General features: G+C 39.1%; 1 protein-coding gene, 1 long non-coding RNA gene and 1 other non-coding gene across 3 annotated transcripts in view; 2 read left to right on the top strand and 1 right to left on the bottom strand.

Moving 5' to 3' along the window:
- Window positions 1–17173, bottom strand: part of LOC140634490 (uncharacterized) — a 52074-nt gene that overhangs the window by 16990 nt on the left and 17911 nt on the right. Inside the window, exon 3 of the mRNA XM_072828447.1 lies at window positions 432–512. Within this exon, the coding sequence (XP_072684548.1) occupies window positions 432–512 (81 nt within the window). The remainder of the gene's footprint in view (window positions 1–431; window positions 513–17173) is intronic.
- LOC140633936 (uncharacterized) lies at window positions 5380–7987 on the top strand. The gene is made up of 3 exons (XR_012031533.1): window positions 5380–5424; window positions 6280–6406; window positions 7610–7987. It is a non-coding gene; the product is annotated as an uncharacterized lncRNA (long non-coding RNA).
- LOC140634555 (small nucleolar RNA U3) lies at window positions 10870–11075 on the top strand. Its single transcript, XR_012031994.1, has one exon. It is a non-coding gene; the product is annotated as a small nucleolar RNA U3 (small nucleolar RNA).

Below are 17173 nucleotides of genomic sequence, written 5' to 3'. Positions count from 1 at the left end.
CTCAAATCATTTTTATTTTTGACTTTATTTATACTGGAATACTGGAATAATTCACCTCACAACTAAAATAAATTTGCATTTTTAGAGCATATACCCATGGGCAGATGGTAGCACAAAAAAGGTGGGGAGGTGGGGAAGAAGGGAGTTGAGGGCCTGCTGCAGCAGGTCACTCACTCGGAGCTCACAGAGGGGCTCCAGTAGTCGAGTCCCTTCAGTCTGGGTCTGTTTTAGTTAACTACAGTCCAAATGACTATGGAAAGGGACAAGTTAAAGCAGAATGGCTTAATACAATTGAGTTGACCTGAGGGACTTCCCCAAAAGCAAATATTAATAGCATCAATTTTAACAAACACATAAGTCTGCACAGTAAGAATACATCTAAATTACTACTAAAGCTTTTAGCAAATTGAGCCACAACAATAAAACTTTACCTTAGCATGTCTTCACCCTCCTTTAAGTAGCCCTCTTGGGGAGAATAAGAAGTCGGCAGAAAAGGTTTATATGGCTTGCTGCTAAAAAACCAACAAAGACAAAATTACACTTAAGAAGAAATTATTTCCCATAGCCCACACGTTAGCTTCCAACGTTCTGGTATACTCAAAGGTGATTAAATCTTCAGTTAAACTGGATTTTTAAAACTCGAACAGTGCTTTTCTCCAGACTTTTTTTTTTTCCAGAATTTCTATTCTATTTTGTAATGCCTATTTCTATTTTTGTCTAGTTTGTTTGTTCAACTGCTTTTCCAGAGTTGACAACTGAAGGCACAGCTCACAAGAAAAGACCACTATAAATTCACCAGCAGAAAAGGGCTTCAACATAATGAACCAGATTTACCCAAATGAACTGAATTAAACGTAAAAGAAAAGTAAGAATGCAATGCTGACAGTGTTTGGTAATTTTAAAAAGTCTATTTTTTTTTTAAAGCTTCTCTTTGATAGATGCTCTACCAACATCACCATAAATTTTCATTAATTATCTGCCACCTATAATGTATCTGACACTAACTCCACAATGGCGCTTATGAAAGAACGTTCCTGAATGATCTGTGTGCATCGATTCTAAGCACTCAAGGTCCTCGATTAAGACCACTGTTATGTTATATGCCAAACGCATCTGACACATGTCAACACCGTCTTCCTCGTTTAAAAGTTGTGTGGCTAATAAATAACACAGATTGAAATCTAAGACAAAAATCAGGGGCAAAATCTAAGAAGAAAACGTCTCCTCCAAATTGTTAGCTGAGAAACAAGAGGTTGAACAAGATTAATTATTATGAATTTGGACCGAGAGGGTTAAAGAGTTATTAGAAAGCTTTCCTTTTCCAAAAAGGATCAGGAGCACAGATGCTCCACTCGACCCTCTTCTCAATGATCCTAGCCAAGTTTGAAGGCCATGAGAAGGAATAAGCAGATGGTTCAATGTGAGTAAGTCAAAAGGAAGTTGCATTTGCCTTATTCGGCTTCCTAGCAACTAGACTGAATGATGCCAAGAAAGCCAGCCGGCTCTAAGGAGAAACGCTGCAGGACACTTGGAACCCAGCGGTCGGGCAGGGGAGAGAAGGCCCCCAGACACCCTCACCTGGCAAAACAAATCCAGTGCCTACTGACACCCACACTTCCCACCTTATCAGGACCTTCCCCTTCCCTTGTAGTTCTCACTCCAGCCTACCCTGGCCACACTAATGACAGCCACTTGACTACCAGGACAACCTTTCAAACTCCAGTAACATCAGATGAGCAGTCTGGCCCAGCCATCAAAGAATAACTTCCCACTTCTCCATGGGAGAGAAGGCCCAACGCACTCAACACACCTCAGCCAGCTGGACAAAGGATTCTGCAGGCCAAAAGACCCGCGTTCAAACACTGCAGCCCAAGCACTGAGAAAGGCAGACGTGTACGCTGGCTGGAATCCCAGAGACCTGAGAAACATCCCTCCAGAGCCACAGTGTTCCTTTTCTCCTCCCTAAAAACATCCCCTAAGTACCAGGACGCTGGGGGGTTCCCAAATGGGCTGCTTAGAGGAATCACATTCAGGCAGGAATTGTCTTTGTGTAAGTACATAAATTGAAACATGAAATATACCCACAATATGACACAAATGGCCAAAGGAAGGCTTAGAAATTATTGATCATTGTAAGGTTACCCTAAGCCCTGGCAATACCACTGTATTTACCATATACTCTGGGACCCTAACTGGTGGCACCCAATAAAACTTTAGTTCTGGGATCCCTGGGTGGCTCAGCAGTTTAGCGACTGCCTTCAGCCCAGGGCGTGATCCTGGAGTGCTGGGATCGAGTCCTGCGTTAGGCTCCCTGCATGGAGTCTGCTTCTCCCTCTGCCTGTGTGTGTGTCTCTCATGAATGAATAAAAAAAATCTTAAAAAAAAAAAAAAAACTAACTTTAGTTCCTCTCCTACTCAGTGGGTAGTAGGTCAGTCTCTGTCAAACAGAAAATGGGACTTAGAAATGTATCTTGGGAAATAATTACGGTTCCCAAGATGTTCAATGAAGATGTTTTCAATGTATTATATTTAAGCCTTATAACAACCAAAGCTGGGTATTATCAACCTCCCCATACTTTTTAGAAACAGATGAGGAAACCAAGGGTCATGGCCCCCCGACTTTCTACACAGCTAAGCTATAAAGCACAAATTCAAATCCAGATGTGTCTGACTTTAAAACCCAGGCTCCCTCTAATAACTCCTACACCAAAAACTCTGGGCTTAATGCAGGAGGTCTGCAAGTAAAAGAAACATAGGAAAAGAAATGAAAGGAGGACAAATATAAGGGATAGAGGTGTTAAGTCATTCTATCTCTTTATGGAAAGTAAATTCATGTGGGCATAAAAAACTCGCATTTGAGAACATAGAGAGTATGGCAGAGGGCTCCACGGTGAAATGGCTGTCTGCCCATGCCTCTCCTGGCCATGCTCCAGCAGGCCTTCGCCTCCTGCACACATCTGGGTGGACCACCTAAGGAAGAGCAATTCAAAATTCAAGCCTCAAGACTGATGTGGAGGAACCAGAATTCTTATACACCACTACTATGAAAGTAAAATTGTACAATCACTTCAGAGAATCATCTGGCAGTTTCCTAAAAGGTGAGACACACAATCCAGCCAGTCCATTCCTAGATATTTACCCAATAAAAATGAAAGCACAAATCTACACAAGAACTTGTACATGAACCTTCACAGCAGCTTTATTTGCAACAGTCAAAAACTAGAAATGTCTAACCCACAGGAAGATGGGAAAACAAACTGTGGTATACCCACAGGTCGTAAGCCTGCCCAAGTCACCATAACAAAACACCATTGTCTGGTTGGCTAAAACAATAGAAACTTATTCTATCATTCTTCTGCAGGCAGAAGTCCAGGATCAGGATGTCAGCATGGTCCAGACCTAGTGACGGCTCTCTTCCTGGCTTGCAAAGGCCACCTCCTTGCCGGGCCCTCACACAGCCGTTCAACACTGCATGCGCATGGAAAGGACTCTTCTTCTTACTTTTAAGGCCACCAATCTTACAGGATTAGGGTCCCACACTTGTGACCTTATTTAACCTTACCCAGCTCCTAAAAGCCCTATCTCCAAATAAAGTCACATTGGGGATTAGGGCTCCAACATGTGATTATAGGGAACACAATTCAGTCCATGGCACCATAAAATGGAGTACTACTCGGTAACAAAGAAATGGAAGTACTGATTCGCCCAAACAATACGGATAAATCAAAATAATTGTACTGAAGGAAACCAGAGACTTCTTTATAAAAATATAACTATATGATTCCATTTAAATAATTCAAATCTTATACACAATATATAAAAATTTATAGAAAATGCAAGCTAATCTTTCGTGCTAAAAGTGACAGACCAGTTGTTGCCAAGAGAAGGGGGAATGATAATGACGAATAAGTAAACTTTGGGGACAGCTGTGTTCATTACCTTGACTGTAGTGCCTGTCATCCACATGTCAAAACTCAAGTTGTACATTTTAAATATGTGTAGTGTATTTACTATATCAATGTTACACATCAATAATCATATATTGATAAGGCTAAAAAAATCCAAGCCTTTCTCCCCCAGCTTTGTTTTCTCACTCTTTATTAACATGTATTCTCTTTCTTTCCTTTTTTTTTTTTTTAAGTTTACTTATTTACTTTTAAATAATCTCTACATCCAATGTGGGGCTCAAACTCACAACTCCAAGATCATGAGTCACATGGTTTTGACTAAGGCAGCCACACACCCTAACAACAACATGTTTTCAGTGTGTTTCAAGTTTTAGTGTTGGTCAGAAATCATGCAGATTCTGAGGTCTTTACATGGAGAGAACCTTACACAGAACTTTACACATCTATGGAAACAGCCCACCGAAACACTTTCTCGTTATTTCATTAAATGTACATGTCAGTCCCAAAGCCTCCAGGAATGCTAGTACGATTATTTTTAACTTGTTACTATTGTATCTCAATTACTTTAACTTATTAGACAGCTGATCTATTAAGTTCTCAGGGTAGGACCCACTGGGGATAAATTTTAAAATTAAAAAGATTTTTAAGAATCTACTCTTAGAAGTTCCATCATAATTTCAAATTTCACTGAAAACAATTTGAATTTTAACACTCCTCTGGAGAAATTTCAATCGAGCCTCCAGAAATAGGAAAAGAGTAGTATCATGGCATTGTCAAAGGACACAAACCAAAAAAATGTCAGATTTCCTCTATGATATTCTAAAAGAAACAAAAAACAAAAAAACCCCACAACTCAGGGTAAATACACAGCTAAACACAGTGTCACCATGCAATTCAGCAATCACACCCAACTGATTTGAAAACGTACATCCACACAAAAACCTCCACATGAATGTTTATATCAGCTTTATTCATAATGGCCAAAGCCTGGAAGCAACCAAGATGCCCTTCAATAGGTGACATAGATAAACAAGCTGGCACATCCAGACAATGAATATTATTAAGTGATAAAAAGAAAAGAGTATCAAGCCACAAAAAGACTTGGCTAAATCTTAAATGCATATTGCTAAGTGAAAGAAGCCAGTCTAAATAGGCTACATACTATATAGTTCCAATTATATGACATTCTGGAAAAGGCAAAACTATAGAGATGGGTGAAAAGATCAGTGGTTGCCAGAGGTTTGACAGGATGGAATTGAAAAGGTGAAGCACAGGGGTTTTTTCCAGGCGGTGAAATTATCCTGCATGATACAGTGATGGTGGATACATGACACTATGCATTTGTCAAAACCCACTGAACTTCACAGCATAAAGAGTGAGCCTTAATGTATGCAGATTTTAACAAATCATTTAGGAAGTCAAGAGAATCCCAGGATGGAATACAGAATGTGACAAAACAATTACAAATGGTCTATGAATGTATGAAACCACCTCATGGAAGGGAGGGAGGGAAAAGGTAGGAGCTCACCTTTGTACAGCTTTGCAGAGAACCCAGTGGGATAGGATTTGGCCCAGGGCTGTAGTTTCCAACCCTTGCTCTAAAGCCTAATGAGGCCCTCAAGTGGTAACTTTCAGAAGCCTGTGAAAGGAGGACCATGTGATGTGGGATCTGTGCCACAGGGAAGAAGGCCAGACCCATGGCTTTGCCTGCATCTGGTCCAGAGTCGATGCCAAAGTCCTGATCCGGACTTAAAAGATACCTAACACCCAGCCCCCACCCTCCCCCAGCCCCCATCCCCGTCTGACCTAATTCTCTACCTGTACTCCTGGGGAGCTCTCCTCATGGCAACTGGCATGCCTTCTAGCTGCTTCCTCCAGTGCCTTGCCCCTTGCAGGTCCCTGTCTTCAACACCCCCTCCCCAAATACCCACATGGCTGGCTCCCCTGCTTCCAGCCAGGGCTCTGCCCAAATGTCACCTTCTCTGTCAGGCTCTCCCTCACCTTCCCCACCACCTGTGCTCCCTGCCCCTCTGATCCAGCTTCACTTTTGTCAGCATCATTCACACACACACACACACACACACACACACACACATTTTAAAAATAAACTTTACTTTTTACAACAGTTCTAGATTTTCCGAAAAATTGTAAAGATGATACCATATAAGAAAGTTCCCATATAACCTACACTTAGTTTCCCCCATTATTAACAGCTTACATTTGGGGTACATTTGTTACAACTAGTGAACCAACACCGATACACTATTATTAAAAGAAGTCCATAATTTATTCTGATTTCCTCAGTTTTTACCTACTGCCTTTTTTTCTGGTCCAGGATACCACATTTCATTTTTTGGTCCTATCTCCCTAGGCTCCTCTTGTCTGAAGCAGTTTCTCAGACTTTCCTGGTTTTTGATGGCCTCGACAGTGTTGAGGAGCACTGGCCACATACTACATATTTTTACTTCTTTGTGTATTATCTCACTCCAAGCAGGAAGGTAAGTTTCTAGAAGACAGGGCTTTTGTCTGTCTGTTTATGGTTTCTCCGGCAACTGGAACGGGGCTTGCCACAATATAAGTGTTCAACAAATAACTGCAGAATTTATGAATTTGCTCAAAGGAATTATTTTTTTCAACTCTAAAACTCTCTAGACTTTCAGGTTTCATAGAATCCAGTCCTTCTCATTTAACACACGAAAACAATTAGGTCTCAAGGGGTTAGGTAACATTCTTTTGTTTTTTAAGATTTATTTGAGAGAGAAAGAGTGAGAGAGTTCATGCAAGCAGTGGGGAGGGGCAGAGGGAGAGAATCCTCAAGCAGATTCCTTGCTAAGTGTGAGCCCAACATAGGGCTCAATCCCATGACCCTGAGATGTCCACCAACTGAGCCACCCAGATACCCCAGGTTAGGTAACTTTCTAGTTACAGGAACCAGAACTAGAACTTCCTCAACCTTTTGTGACTGTCACACCCAGAAAATCCATACTTCATTGTACACAGGACCCTACAATCAGTGTCAGTCCAACACTTCAAGTTGCCCACAGGGAACTTGGGAGCTGATACTCATTCTCAGCAACCTCAAAAGATTTTTCTGCAGAATGGTATTTATTTGGGTCAATGACTCGAATATTTTATTGCATTTTGCCCTTATTATTTTATAAACATTAAGTAAAAAAAATGCCAACACCAATACTTAAAGAAGTCATCTAGCAAGTGACAAACAGGACTGAAATCTTTCAGGTCAAATCAGATTCTTCTGATTAGGTCTTGGCTGATCACCTGAAACCACACCAAGTGCTAGAAAACCTCATGAATGGCAGTGTGTAAATGGAGAGACATGAATAGCCTGTCACATGAGATAGACAGTTCTATTTTTTACTCATTCCTTCCTCTTGAGTATCTTTTCAGGAAAAGATATCAAGGAATCCCCCCATTCACTATACTTGTTTGGCAACTTTTAAACATGTGCTTTAGCAATAACCAAACAGGAATCCAGTAATTGCTAAATAAAATGTAATAAGCATGAACTTCAAATGTGTCCTTTCTCAACTCACCCAGTGCCCAGTATATACTATGCTCTAAATAAATACTTACAGAACACATGAAGATGAAGTGATTCAAAACCTTATTAGAAATGAACAATATGGGGGATGCCTGGGTGGTTCAGTTAGTTAAGCATCCAACTTTTGATTTTGGCAAAGGTCATAATCCCAGGGTCAAGAGATCATGTAGTGTGCTGGGCTCCACAATGGGCATGGAGGCTGCTTAAGATTCTCTCCCTCTCCCATCTGAAAGAAGCGAAGCAAGAGAAGAGAAGAGAAGAGAAGAGAAGAGAAGAGAAGAGAAGAGAAGAGAAGAGAAGAGAAGAGAAGAGAAAGAAAAGAGAGAAAGAGCTACATAAACATGGAAAATTTATTTCTAGTGCTTCTACTCTTCTATATATCCCATGCAACTACAAGATATTAAAACAAATACTCTTTAGGAAGTATTCCTTGCCAAATCTATATTCTGGGAAAATTTATGAATTTTAAGTGTATCAAACAGATAGCCTTGGGAAAATTTTACTTTGTGTTTTTTATTCTGTCTTCTTCCAAAAACCTTACAGGTGCTACCTAACAAAGTCGACTGACATATGTTAACCTCTCATTAAGCAGTATCATTGGGGGATCCCTGGGTGGCGCAGCGGTTTAGCGCCTGCCTTTGGCCCAGGGCGTGATCCTGGAGGCCCGGGATCGAATCCCACGTCAGGCTTCCCATGCATGGAGCCTGCTTCTCCCTCTGCCTATGTCTCTGTCTCTGTCTCTGCCTCTCTCTCTCTCTCTCTCTCTGTGTGACTATCATAAATAAATAAAAATTTTAAAAAAAGCAGTATCATTGGGATATTAAGACAGTTCATACACACACACACACAGACACACACATACGCACGTAATGTCAAAGCATTTCACTTTACACTTTTTCTAATGGGCCTTTCTAAAATGTACTAAACTCCCCTTGTCCTTCTTCAACAGCTGAAAGTCTTTCATCCTTTGTCTGTTTGTTGGCTATTCAAGGTCAATTATGACCAACATGACCATATTTTCTCAAATGTAAGACCTGCACTTTTTGTTTTCCATATATGAAATTAGGGATCCTTCTTATAATAATACATACATTTGATGTTGTGTATTTTCCTTTTAAAAGTTACTATTAAGGGGTGCCTCGGTGTCTCACTCAGTTAAGTGGCTGCCTTTGGCTCAGGTCATAATCCTGGAGTCCTGGGATCAAGCCCTGCATCAGGCTTCCCTGCTTAGTAGGGAGTCTGCTTCTCCCTCTCCCTATGACCCTCCCCCCTTACTGATGCTCTCGCTCACTCTCTCAAATGAATAAATAAAAAATCTTAAAAAAAAAAAAAAAAGAAGCTACTATTAAGATGAATGATTTTTCTTTCCAATTGGAACTATATCTCAGAATAACCAAACTGTTTACAAGGGGATATTATAGAAGTAGTCCAACTAATAAATAATGAGAAAATAATGGAATAAAAAATTATCAAACATCCTGCAACAACCAGTAAATAAATGGACCTAGACAAAAATCAATGGTTGCTAACAACATATACAGAAAGACAACTAGGCATTAAGATTCTTTTTTTTTTTTTAAGATTTTATTTATTTATGCATGAGAGACACACAGAGAGAAAGAGGCAGAGACACAGGTGAGGGAAAAGCAGGCTCCATGCCGGGAGCTGGACGTGGGACTTGACCCCAGGTCTCCAGGATCACGCCCTGGGCTGAAGGCAGTGCTAAACCGCTGAGCTACAGAGGCTGCCCAGCATTAAGATCCTTTTCAATAGAAGTGCAGATCACTTTTGGAATGAATTATGTTGCCAAAAAAAGAACATGAATCCTGTCACAACTCTAGACCTGTCTCTAATTTGCTGGAAATACAAGAGGGAGAAAGACAAGTTAAATGACTCCACAAGGTGTGCCTTCATGGCTCAGTTGGTTAAGCATCTGAGCCTATAGCTCAGGTCATGATCCTGGTGTCCTGGGATCAAGCCCCATGTCAGGCTCCCTGCTCAGAGGGGAGTCTGCTTCTCCCTCTCCCTCTGCTCCTACCCCCTGCTGTGCCTTCTCATTTGCTCTCTTTCACAAATAAATAAGTAAAATATTAAAAAAAAATGACACCACAAGATGCAACTGGCCTAGATTGTGGGAAACTCTATCTAGAAGACAAAGGACTTGCTTCTTTAATAACAACAAAATACAAAAAAAAAAAAAAAAAAAAAGAGGGAACCTATAGGTTTTAGACGTAAGAGACATCAACCACTACAGAACATTGCCAAGGACAAACCATGTTAGGTCACAAAACAAGTCTTAATAATTTTAGAAACATTGAGATCATAAAAAGTATCTTTTACTGGTCATAATAGAATGAAATTAGACATTAATAACTGAAGAAAAACTGAAAAATCCTAAAAAACAGAGAAATTCATACCCTTTTAAACAACAACAGGTCAAAGAAACCACAGTGAAAATCAGAAAATAGGGATGCCTGAGTGGCTCAGTGGTTGAGCGTCTGCCTTTGGCTCAGGTCGTGATCCTGGGTTTGGTATCAAGTCCAGATCCAGCATCCAGCTCCCTGAGAGGGGCCTGTTTCTCCCTCTTCCTCTCTCTGTGTATCTCTCATAAATAAATAAATAAAATCTTAAAAAAAAAAAAAGAAGAAGAAAATCAGAAAATACCTTGAGACGATGAAAATGAAAACACAACATAGCAATACTTCTGAGATGTAGAGAAAGTAATGCTAAGAGAAAAATGTATAGCTGTAAACATTTACATTAAAAAAAAAAAAATCTCAAATCAACAACCTAACTTTACCACTTAAGGAACTAGAAAAAGAACAAATAACCCAAAGCTAGCAGAAGGAAGGAAATAAGGTTAGATCAGAGATAAATAAAGACTAGAAAAACAATAGAAGAAAATTGATGAAATGAAGAGTTGGGTCTCTGAAAACAATCAACAAAATTGATAAGCCTTTAGCTGGATTAAAAAAAATAAAAAACACACAAATAATTAAAAGAATATAAAAAAGAGTTTTACCAGTTTTACACAAATAAGAAGGATTATGAGTGTACTATGGGGGCACATTGGTGGCACAATCAGTTGAACTTCCAACTCCTGTTGTCAGCCTAGGTTGTGATCTCAAGGATGTGATCTTGGAATCAAGAGCCACGTGGAGCTCAGCGCAGGAGTCTGCTTGGTATTCTCTCTCCCTCTCCCGCTTGTGAGCACATTCGAGTTCTCTCTCTCTCTCTAAAATAACTATTAAAAAAAAAGATTACTATGAGCAATTATACAAAACAAATTGGATAGCCTAGAAATACACAACCTACAAAGATTGAATTATGAACAAATAAAAAACTGAATAGATCTGTAACTAGTAAGAAGCCTGAATCATTAATTAAAAGACTCCATAGAGGACCTCATTCAGGGATCATTTCGATAGTTTGTTACTAGAAAAGTTTCTCTGAATGTATAGAGTACCCAAAACCATGAGGAGGGGGCATAGGCATAGCATTTTCTCCCTAGCGTGAAGCCAACATTGGGTGGTGCTTCTGCAGCTTTCTTTTGCCACTGAGGACTGTTCTCTCACTTGAGACAGCAAGAGAAAAAACAAACAAAAAATCTCCTTAAGGAACAGTTCAAAACCAGATGGCTTCACTGGTAAATTCCACCAAACATTTAAAGAATTAACACAGATCTTTCTCAAACTTCCAAAAAACTGAAGAGAAGGGAACAGTTTCTCCCTCATTGTATAAAGCCAGCATTACCCTAATACCAAAGCAGGACAAAGACACAAGAAAACTATACACCCCTGTGATTTATAAACATTGCTGTAAAAATCTTAAAAAAAACACAAGCAGGATTTAACAGTATAAAGAAAATGATTAAACACCATAACCAAGCACAATTTATCCCTTCAATGCAAGGATGATTCAACATATATATATATATATATATATATTTAAAATCAATCAATGTGAAACTCTGCACTAACAGGATGAAGGAAAAACTCACATGAACATTTCAATTGGTGCAGGAAGCATTTGACAAAATACAACATACTTCCATGATTTAAAAAAAAATTACTATATAAGCACTCTACAAACTAAAAATACAAGTAAACTACTTCAACATAATAAAAGCTACATATGAAAAGCCCAACGCTAACATCATGCTCAATGGTGAGACTGCAAGCTCTTCCTCTAAGATCTGGACCAAGACAAACATGCCCACTTTCACTACTTCTTTACAACATAATGCTGGTCCTAGCCATAGCAAGTAAGCAAAAGAAAGAAATAAAAGGTATCCAAATTGGAAAAAAAGTAAAAGTATCTCTGTTGATAGCATGATGTTATACATGTAGGGAAAACCCTATAGAGATTGCACCAAAAACAACTAAAAAAAAAAAAAAAAAAAAAAAAACCCTGTTAGAACGAATAAATAAATTAAGCTAAATTGTAGGGCACAAATTCAACTTGCAAAAACCAGTTGCAGTTCTATACACTAACAATGAACAATATCAAAGGAAATTAAGAAAACAATTCCATTTACAAGAGCAAGATAAAGAATAAAATACTTAGGAATAAAACAAGGAGGTCAAAGACTATGTATACTGAAAACTATTAAGTGCTGTTGAAAGAAATGAAGGAAGACACCAATAAATGAAAAGATATCCCATCTTCATATATTGGAATATTTAGTACTACTAAGATGTATAGTACTACTGTAAACAATCTATAGATTCAATACAATTTCTATGAAACTCCCAATGACTTGGGTCCCTGGGTAGTTCAGCGGTTCAGCGGTTTAGCGCCTGCCTTTGGCCCAGGGTGTGATCCTGGAGTCCCGGAATCGAGTCCCGTGTCAGGTTCCCGGCATGGAGCCTGCTTCTTCCTCTGCCTGTGTCTCTGCCTCTTTCTCTCTCTAGGTCTATCATGAATGAATAATAAATAAAATCTTTAAAAAAAAAAAAAAATCCCAATGACTTTTCTGCAGGAGTCGAAAACTCCATCCTAAAATTCATATGGAATTCCAAGGGACCCAAAATAATCAAAATAATCTTGAAAAAAAGAACAAGGTTGGAAGTTTCATACTGCCTAATTTCAAAACTTATAAAAAGTACAGTAATGAAAACAGTGTGGTACTGTCATAAAAACATATATAGACCAAAAGAACAGAAAAGAAAGCCCAAAATATACTCTCACATATAAGGGTTAAATAATTTTTTAAGTGCCAAGACCATTCAATGAGAAAAGGACAGTCTTTTCAACAAATTGTGCTGGGAAAACTAGCATCCACATGCAAAAGAATGAAGTTGGAGGGCAGCCTGGGTGGCTCAGCGGTTTGGCGCCTGCCTTTGGCCCAGGGCGCGATCCTGGAGACCTGGGATCGAATCCCACGTCGGGCTCCCGGTGCATGGAGCCTGCTTCTCCCTCTGCCTGTGTCTCTGCCTCTCTCTCTCTCTGTGTGTGACTATCATAAATAAATAAAAATTAAAAAAAAAAATTAAAAAAATTAAAAAAAAAAAAAAAAAAGACCTGAAGCTATTAAAGCCCTAAAAGATGATCCTGGAGACCTGGGATCAAGCCCCACATCAGGCTCCCTGCATGGAGCCTGCTTCTCCCTCTACCTCTGTCTCTGCCCCTCTCTCTCTCTGTGTCTCTCATGAATAAATAAATAAAATCTTTTTTTTTTAATAAAAAAAATCTTAAAAAAATAAAGCTTTAGGAGAAAATGGGGGAAAGCTTTCTGACACTAGATCTGGCAATGATTTCTTGGATGCTACAGTAAAAAGCAAAGACAAAAGAAAAAAATAGATAAATTGGACTATATGAAAATTTAAAAATTTTGCACATTAAAGGTCACAATTACAGGCAACCCACAAATGGGAGAAAATATCTATAAATTATATATTTGATAAGAGTCTTTTTAAAAAGATTTTATCTATTTATTCACTAGAAACACAGAGAGAAGGCAGAACATAGGCAGAGGAAGAAGCGGGCTCCTCACAGGGATCCCAATGTAGGACTTGATCCTGGAACTCCAGGATCATGCCCTGAGCCAAAGGCAGACGCTCAACCACTGAGCCACCCAGACATTCCTGATAAGACTCTTATATGCCAAATATATAAAGAATTCCTACAACTCAACAACAACAAAAAAAACAAACCCAACCCAAAAATGTGCAAAGGACTTGAACAGACACTTCTCCAAGGTATACAAATAGGCAGTCAGCAGCTAAAAAGATGCTCAACTTCACTAATCATCAGAGAAATGCAAATCAAAACCACAATAAGGTGCACCTGGCTGGCTCAGTCTGTAGAGCATGCAACCCTTGATTTTTGGATTGTAAATTTAAGTCCCACATTGGGCATAGAGTTTACGTAAAGAAAAAAACCAAAAACCAAACCAACCAACAAACAAAAAACACTACCACTTCACACCCATTAGGATGGCTACTACCAAAAAAACCGAAACAAGTATCGGTGGGGTTGTGAAGCAGTTGGAACCTCTGCATTGTTGGCGAGATTATAAAATGGTGCAATAGCTATGGAAAATAATCTGGCAGCTCCTCAAAAAATTAAAATTAGAACACTCATATGATCCAGCAATCCCACTTCTTGGTATATATCCAAAAGAACTGCAACATGTAAGAGATATTTGCACATCCATGTCCATAGCAAAATTATTCATAATCGTCAAGAAGTGGAAGCAATCAAAATGTCCATCGATGGAAGAATGGAAAAACAAAATGTGGTTTATACATACTGTATTTGTTAGTTCTCCAGAGAAACAGAACCAACATGATGTATGCACACATATTTATTATAAGTAACTGGTTCATTTGACTACAGAGGCTGAAATGTTTAAAATCTGCAGGGTAACATGACAGGCTGGCAACCCAAGAGAGGCAGTGTTCCATACTGAGTCTGAAGGTAGTCTGCTGAAGAACTAGCAAGAGCCTGATGTGGCAGATGAAGTCCAATCGAAGTCTACTGGAGAATTCTCAATTGCTAAAAGAGGTGGATCTTTTTTGTTCTATTCAGGCTTTTAACTGATTGGATAAAGGCCATTCACATTTTGGAGGGCAATCTCCTTTACTCAAAGCCCACCAATTTAAATGTTAATCTCATCCTAAAATACCATCACAGAAACAGCCAGAACCACGTCTGATCGAATACCTGGGCACCCCATGATCCAGCCAAGTTAATACATAAAATTAACTGTTGTATATACAATGGAATATCCTGCCTTAAAAGGAAGGAAATCCTATAACATGCTACAACATGTATGAACCTTGAGGATATTACACTAAGTGAAATAAATCAGTCACAAAAGTACAAATATTATACGATTTCACTTACATGAGGTAACTAAATGTAGGGTAAGTTCCTGACATTAAGCTTCTGATTGTCAAGATATCCATTTCAAAAGATATCCCTCTTGAATAAACATATTGCCAAATGTATGACACAATCACTAGGTAAAACAACCAGATTAGGAACTAGGTCACCCACACCCGTTAAGTTCCTCTTACAGAAAATCCTGGGTGATTTGGATGACTGACCACTTGAGTGACCCTGCTTCCACTCTCCCATGCCCTCATTTCTGCTTTCTTGATTTTATAGTCTGGTGAGACCCAGGTTGCACTTCTGACCTACAGAACTGTAAGGTAACAAATGTGTTCTTTTAAACTGCTAAATGTAGGATAATCTGACACAGCAGAAATGGAAAACTAATACGTGGTCCAGAATATCTATGACTTTTAATATTTCTGTCTGCCTTTTACATTTTTCCCCTACTTTCCTTTCGTTTGAGGCTATAGTCTATGATTGCTGCTTATTCCCCATTTCAAATGTGCTATGGGAGTGGAAAGCAAATATATGTTTGTTCATTTGTTCAACACCAATTAGCAGATATCCAAGGAGTGCCTGCTCTGTATAAGGCAGGCAGTAAGCTGGACACCAGGGCTGTAACAGGGACCATCCTAAGAGATTAGTGCGTGTACCCAGACCTCCAGTAGCACCCACACTAGTCAGGCACCCTGACTCCAACCAAGCACAACTAGTGATTGGTGGTGGGTGTAGCTAGGCTCAGCAGGCTGCCAAGTTTCTCAGATAACTGATACCAGCAATTTGATGATACAAGATTCTTGAAGTGGTTCCAATACCAACAGCTGAGTAATATATAAACGTGCATCTCCCTGGGCCCGAGGTTTCAAAATCTTGCAGGCCCAGGGCCTGGGAATCTGCATTTCAACAAGCTCTTAAACTCACTCTTAGGCAGCCCTAAGTTTGAGAAGCAAGGCCACAGTGGGTCTTGGGGGCCCAACCCCGGCTCTCTGGAAGTAACAAGGCTCTGAGTAAGGGCCATAAAGCCTCTAAGGAATGTCTAAACATAACATTGCAAGAAAAAAAAAGTGCAAAGATTTGATGGTAACTGTTTTGGTGATTGCAGAGGTAAAACACTGAGTATACAATTAAATTTGCAAACTACCATCAAACATGTAAAAATCAATAAGTTAGTTTGTTCACAGATTTCTCTAAGCAATATAACAAAAAGCATAAAGAGCACATACCAAGCTGTTAACAGTGGCAAATGCTCAGGAGTGGGCTTATAGAAGATTTGCACTTTTCTGTGTTATGCATGTTGTTTGAATATTTAAAAACAAATACTTACTGCACTTCCTATGAGTATATATTTCAAAATAAGAAGTTTAAAAAAAAAAGCATTATTTTTGCTCTTAGATTGAAAAGAATGTCATTTTGTAAATTATATAAACTAAAAGCAAAATCAGCAACAAGTGCTAAAATTAAATCTTGATATCTGCATTTACATCTTCATCTAATTTTACTATTTTACCCTAGGGACACCTAAAAACCAAAGAACATTTCACTTTACCTTTTAGCTACTGAAGATCTTCCATATTGTCTTCTGTGAAGCCTAGCTGATGAAGACATCTTAAGTCCTAGGAAAATAAATTGCCTTTTTTTTTTAGGATTAAATTAGAAAACCATTTCACAATATCAATAGCACTGTGAAACATTAATGAGCAGCAATGTTAAGGTCCTCCACCCTGCATCCCATCATACCAATTTTCAAGCAAACACAACAAGAAGCTAATCACAACCCTGAGATACACTCCCCAGCTCTATTTCTCTGCTACAGAAAAAGTCTAAGTCAACACAACACCTAGGGAAGATGCAGGGAGGACTGGGAAAAAGGCTCACAGATTGGAGAAAAGGAAAAGAAGTAAGTAAGAACTAAAACTTACAGTGGAAATGTGAGTTTTAGTTCATACAAACTTTATTCAACTTGGGTGTCCTGTCTTCCTTTAGAACCATGTGATGCTTGTTAAAGAGACATGGCAAAGCCAAACCAACACAAAACATACTGTCCAGCATACTGGCCAGATCTGGGGCCAGCAAGGATGGCTTTCCATTATTTTTTTTTTAAAGATTTATTCATTAGAGAGAAAGCATGCAAGCTCACATGTGTGCGTGCATATGGTAGTGGGGAGGGATGGAGGAAGAATCTCCAGCAGACTGTACGTTGAGCACAGAGACCAATGTGGGGCTCTACCTCACAACCTTGAGATCATAACCAAAGCAGAAATTAAGACTCAGCTGCTCAACGGACTGTGCCACCCAGGTACCCCTCCATTATTTTAAATGACATAATACACACCATAAAATTTACCTTTAAAAGGGTAAATTT

The sequence above is a fragment of the Canis lupus genome, chromosome 5 (genome assembly GCF_048164855.1).
Source record: "Canis lupus baileyi chromosome 5, mCanLup2.hap1, whole genome shotgun sequence".
Classification (NCBI taxonomy): Eukaryota; Metazoa; Chordata; class Mammalia; order Carnivora; family Canidae; genus Canis; species Canis lupus.
This window is presented reverse-complemented; position numbering and strand designations above follow the sequence as displayed.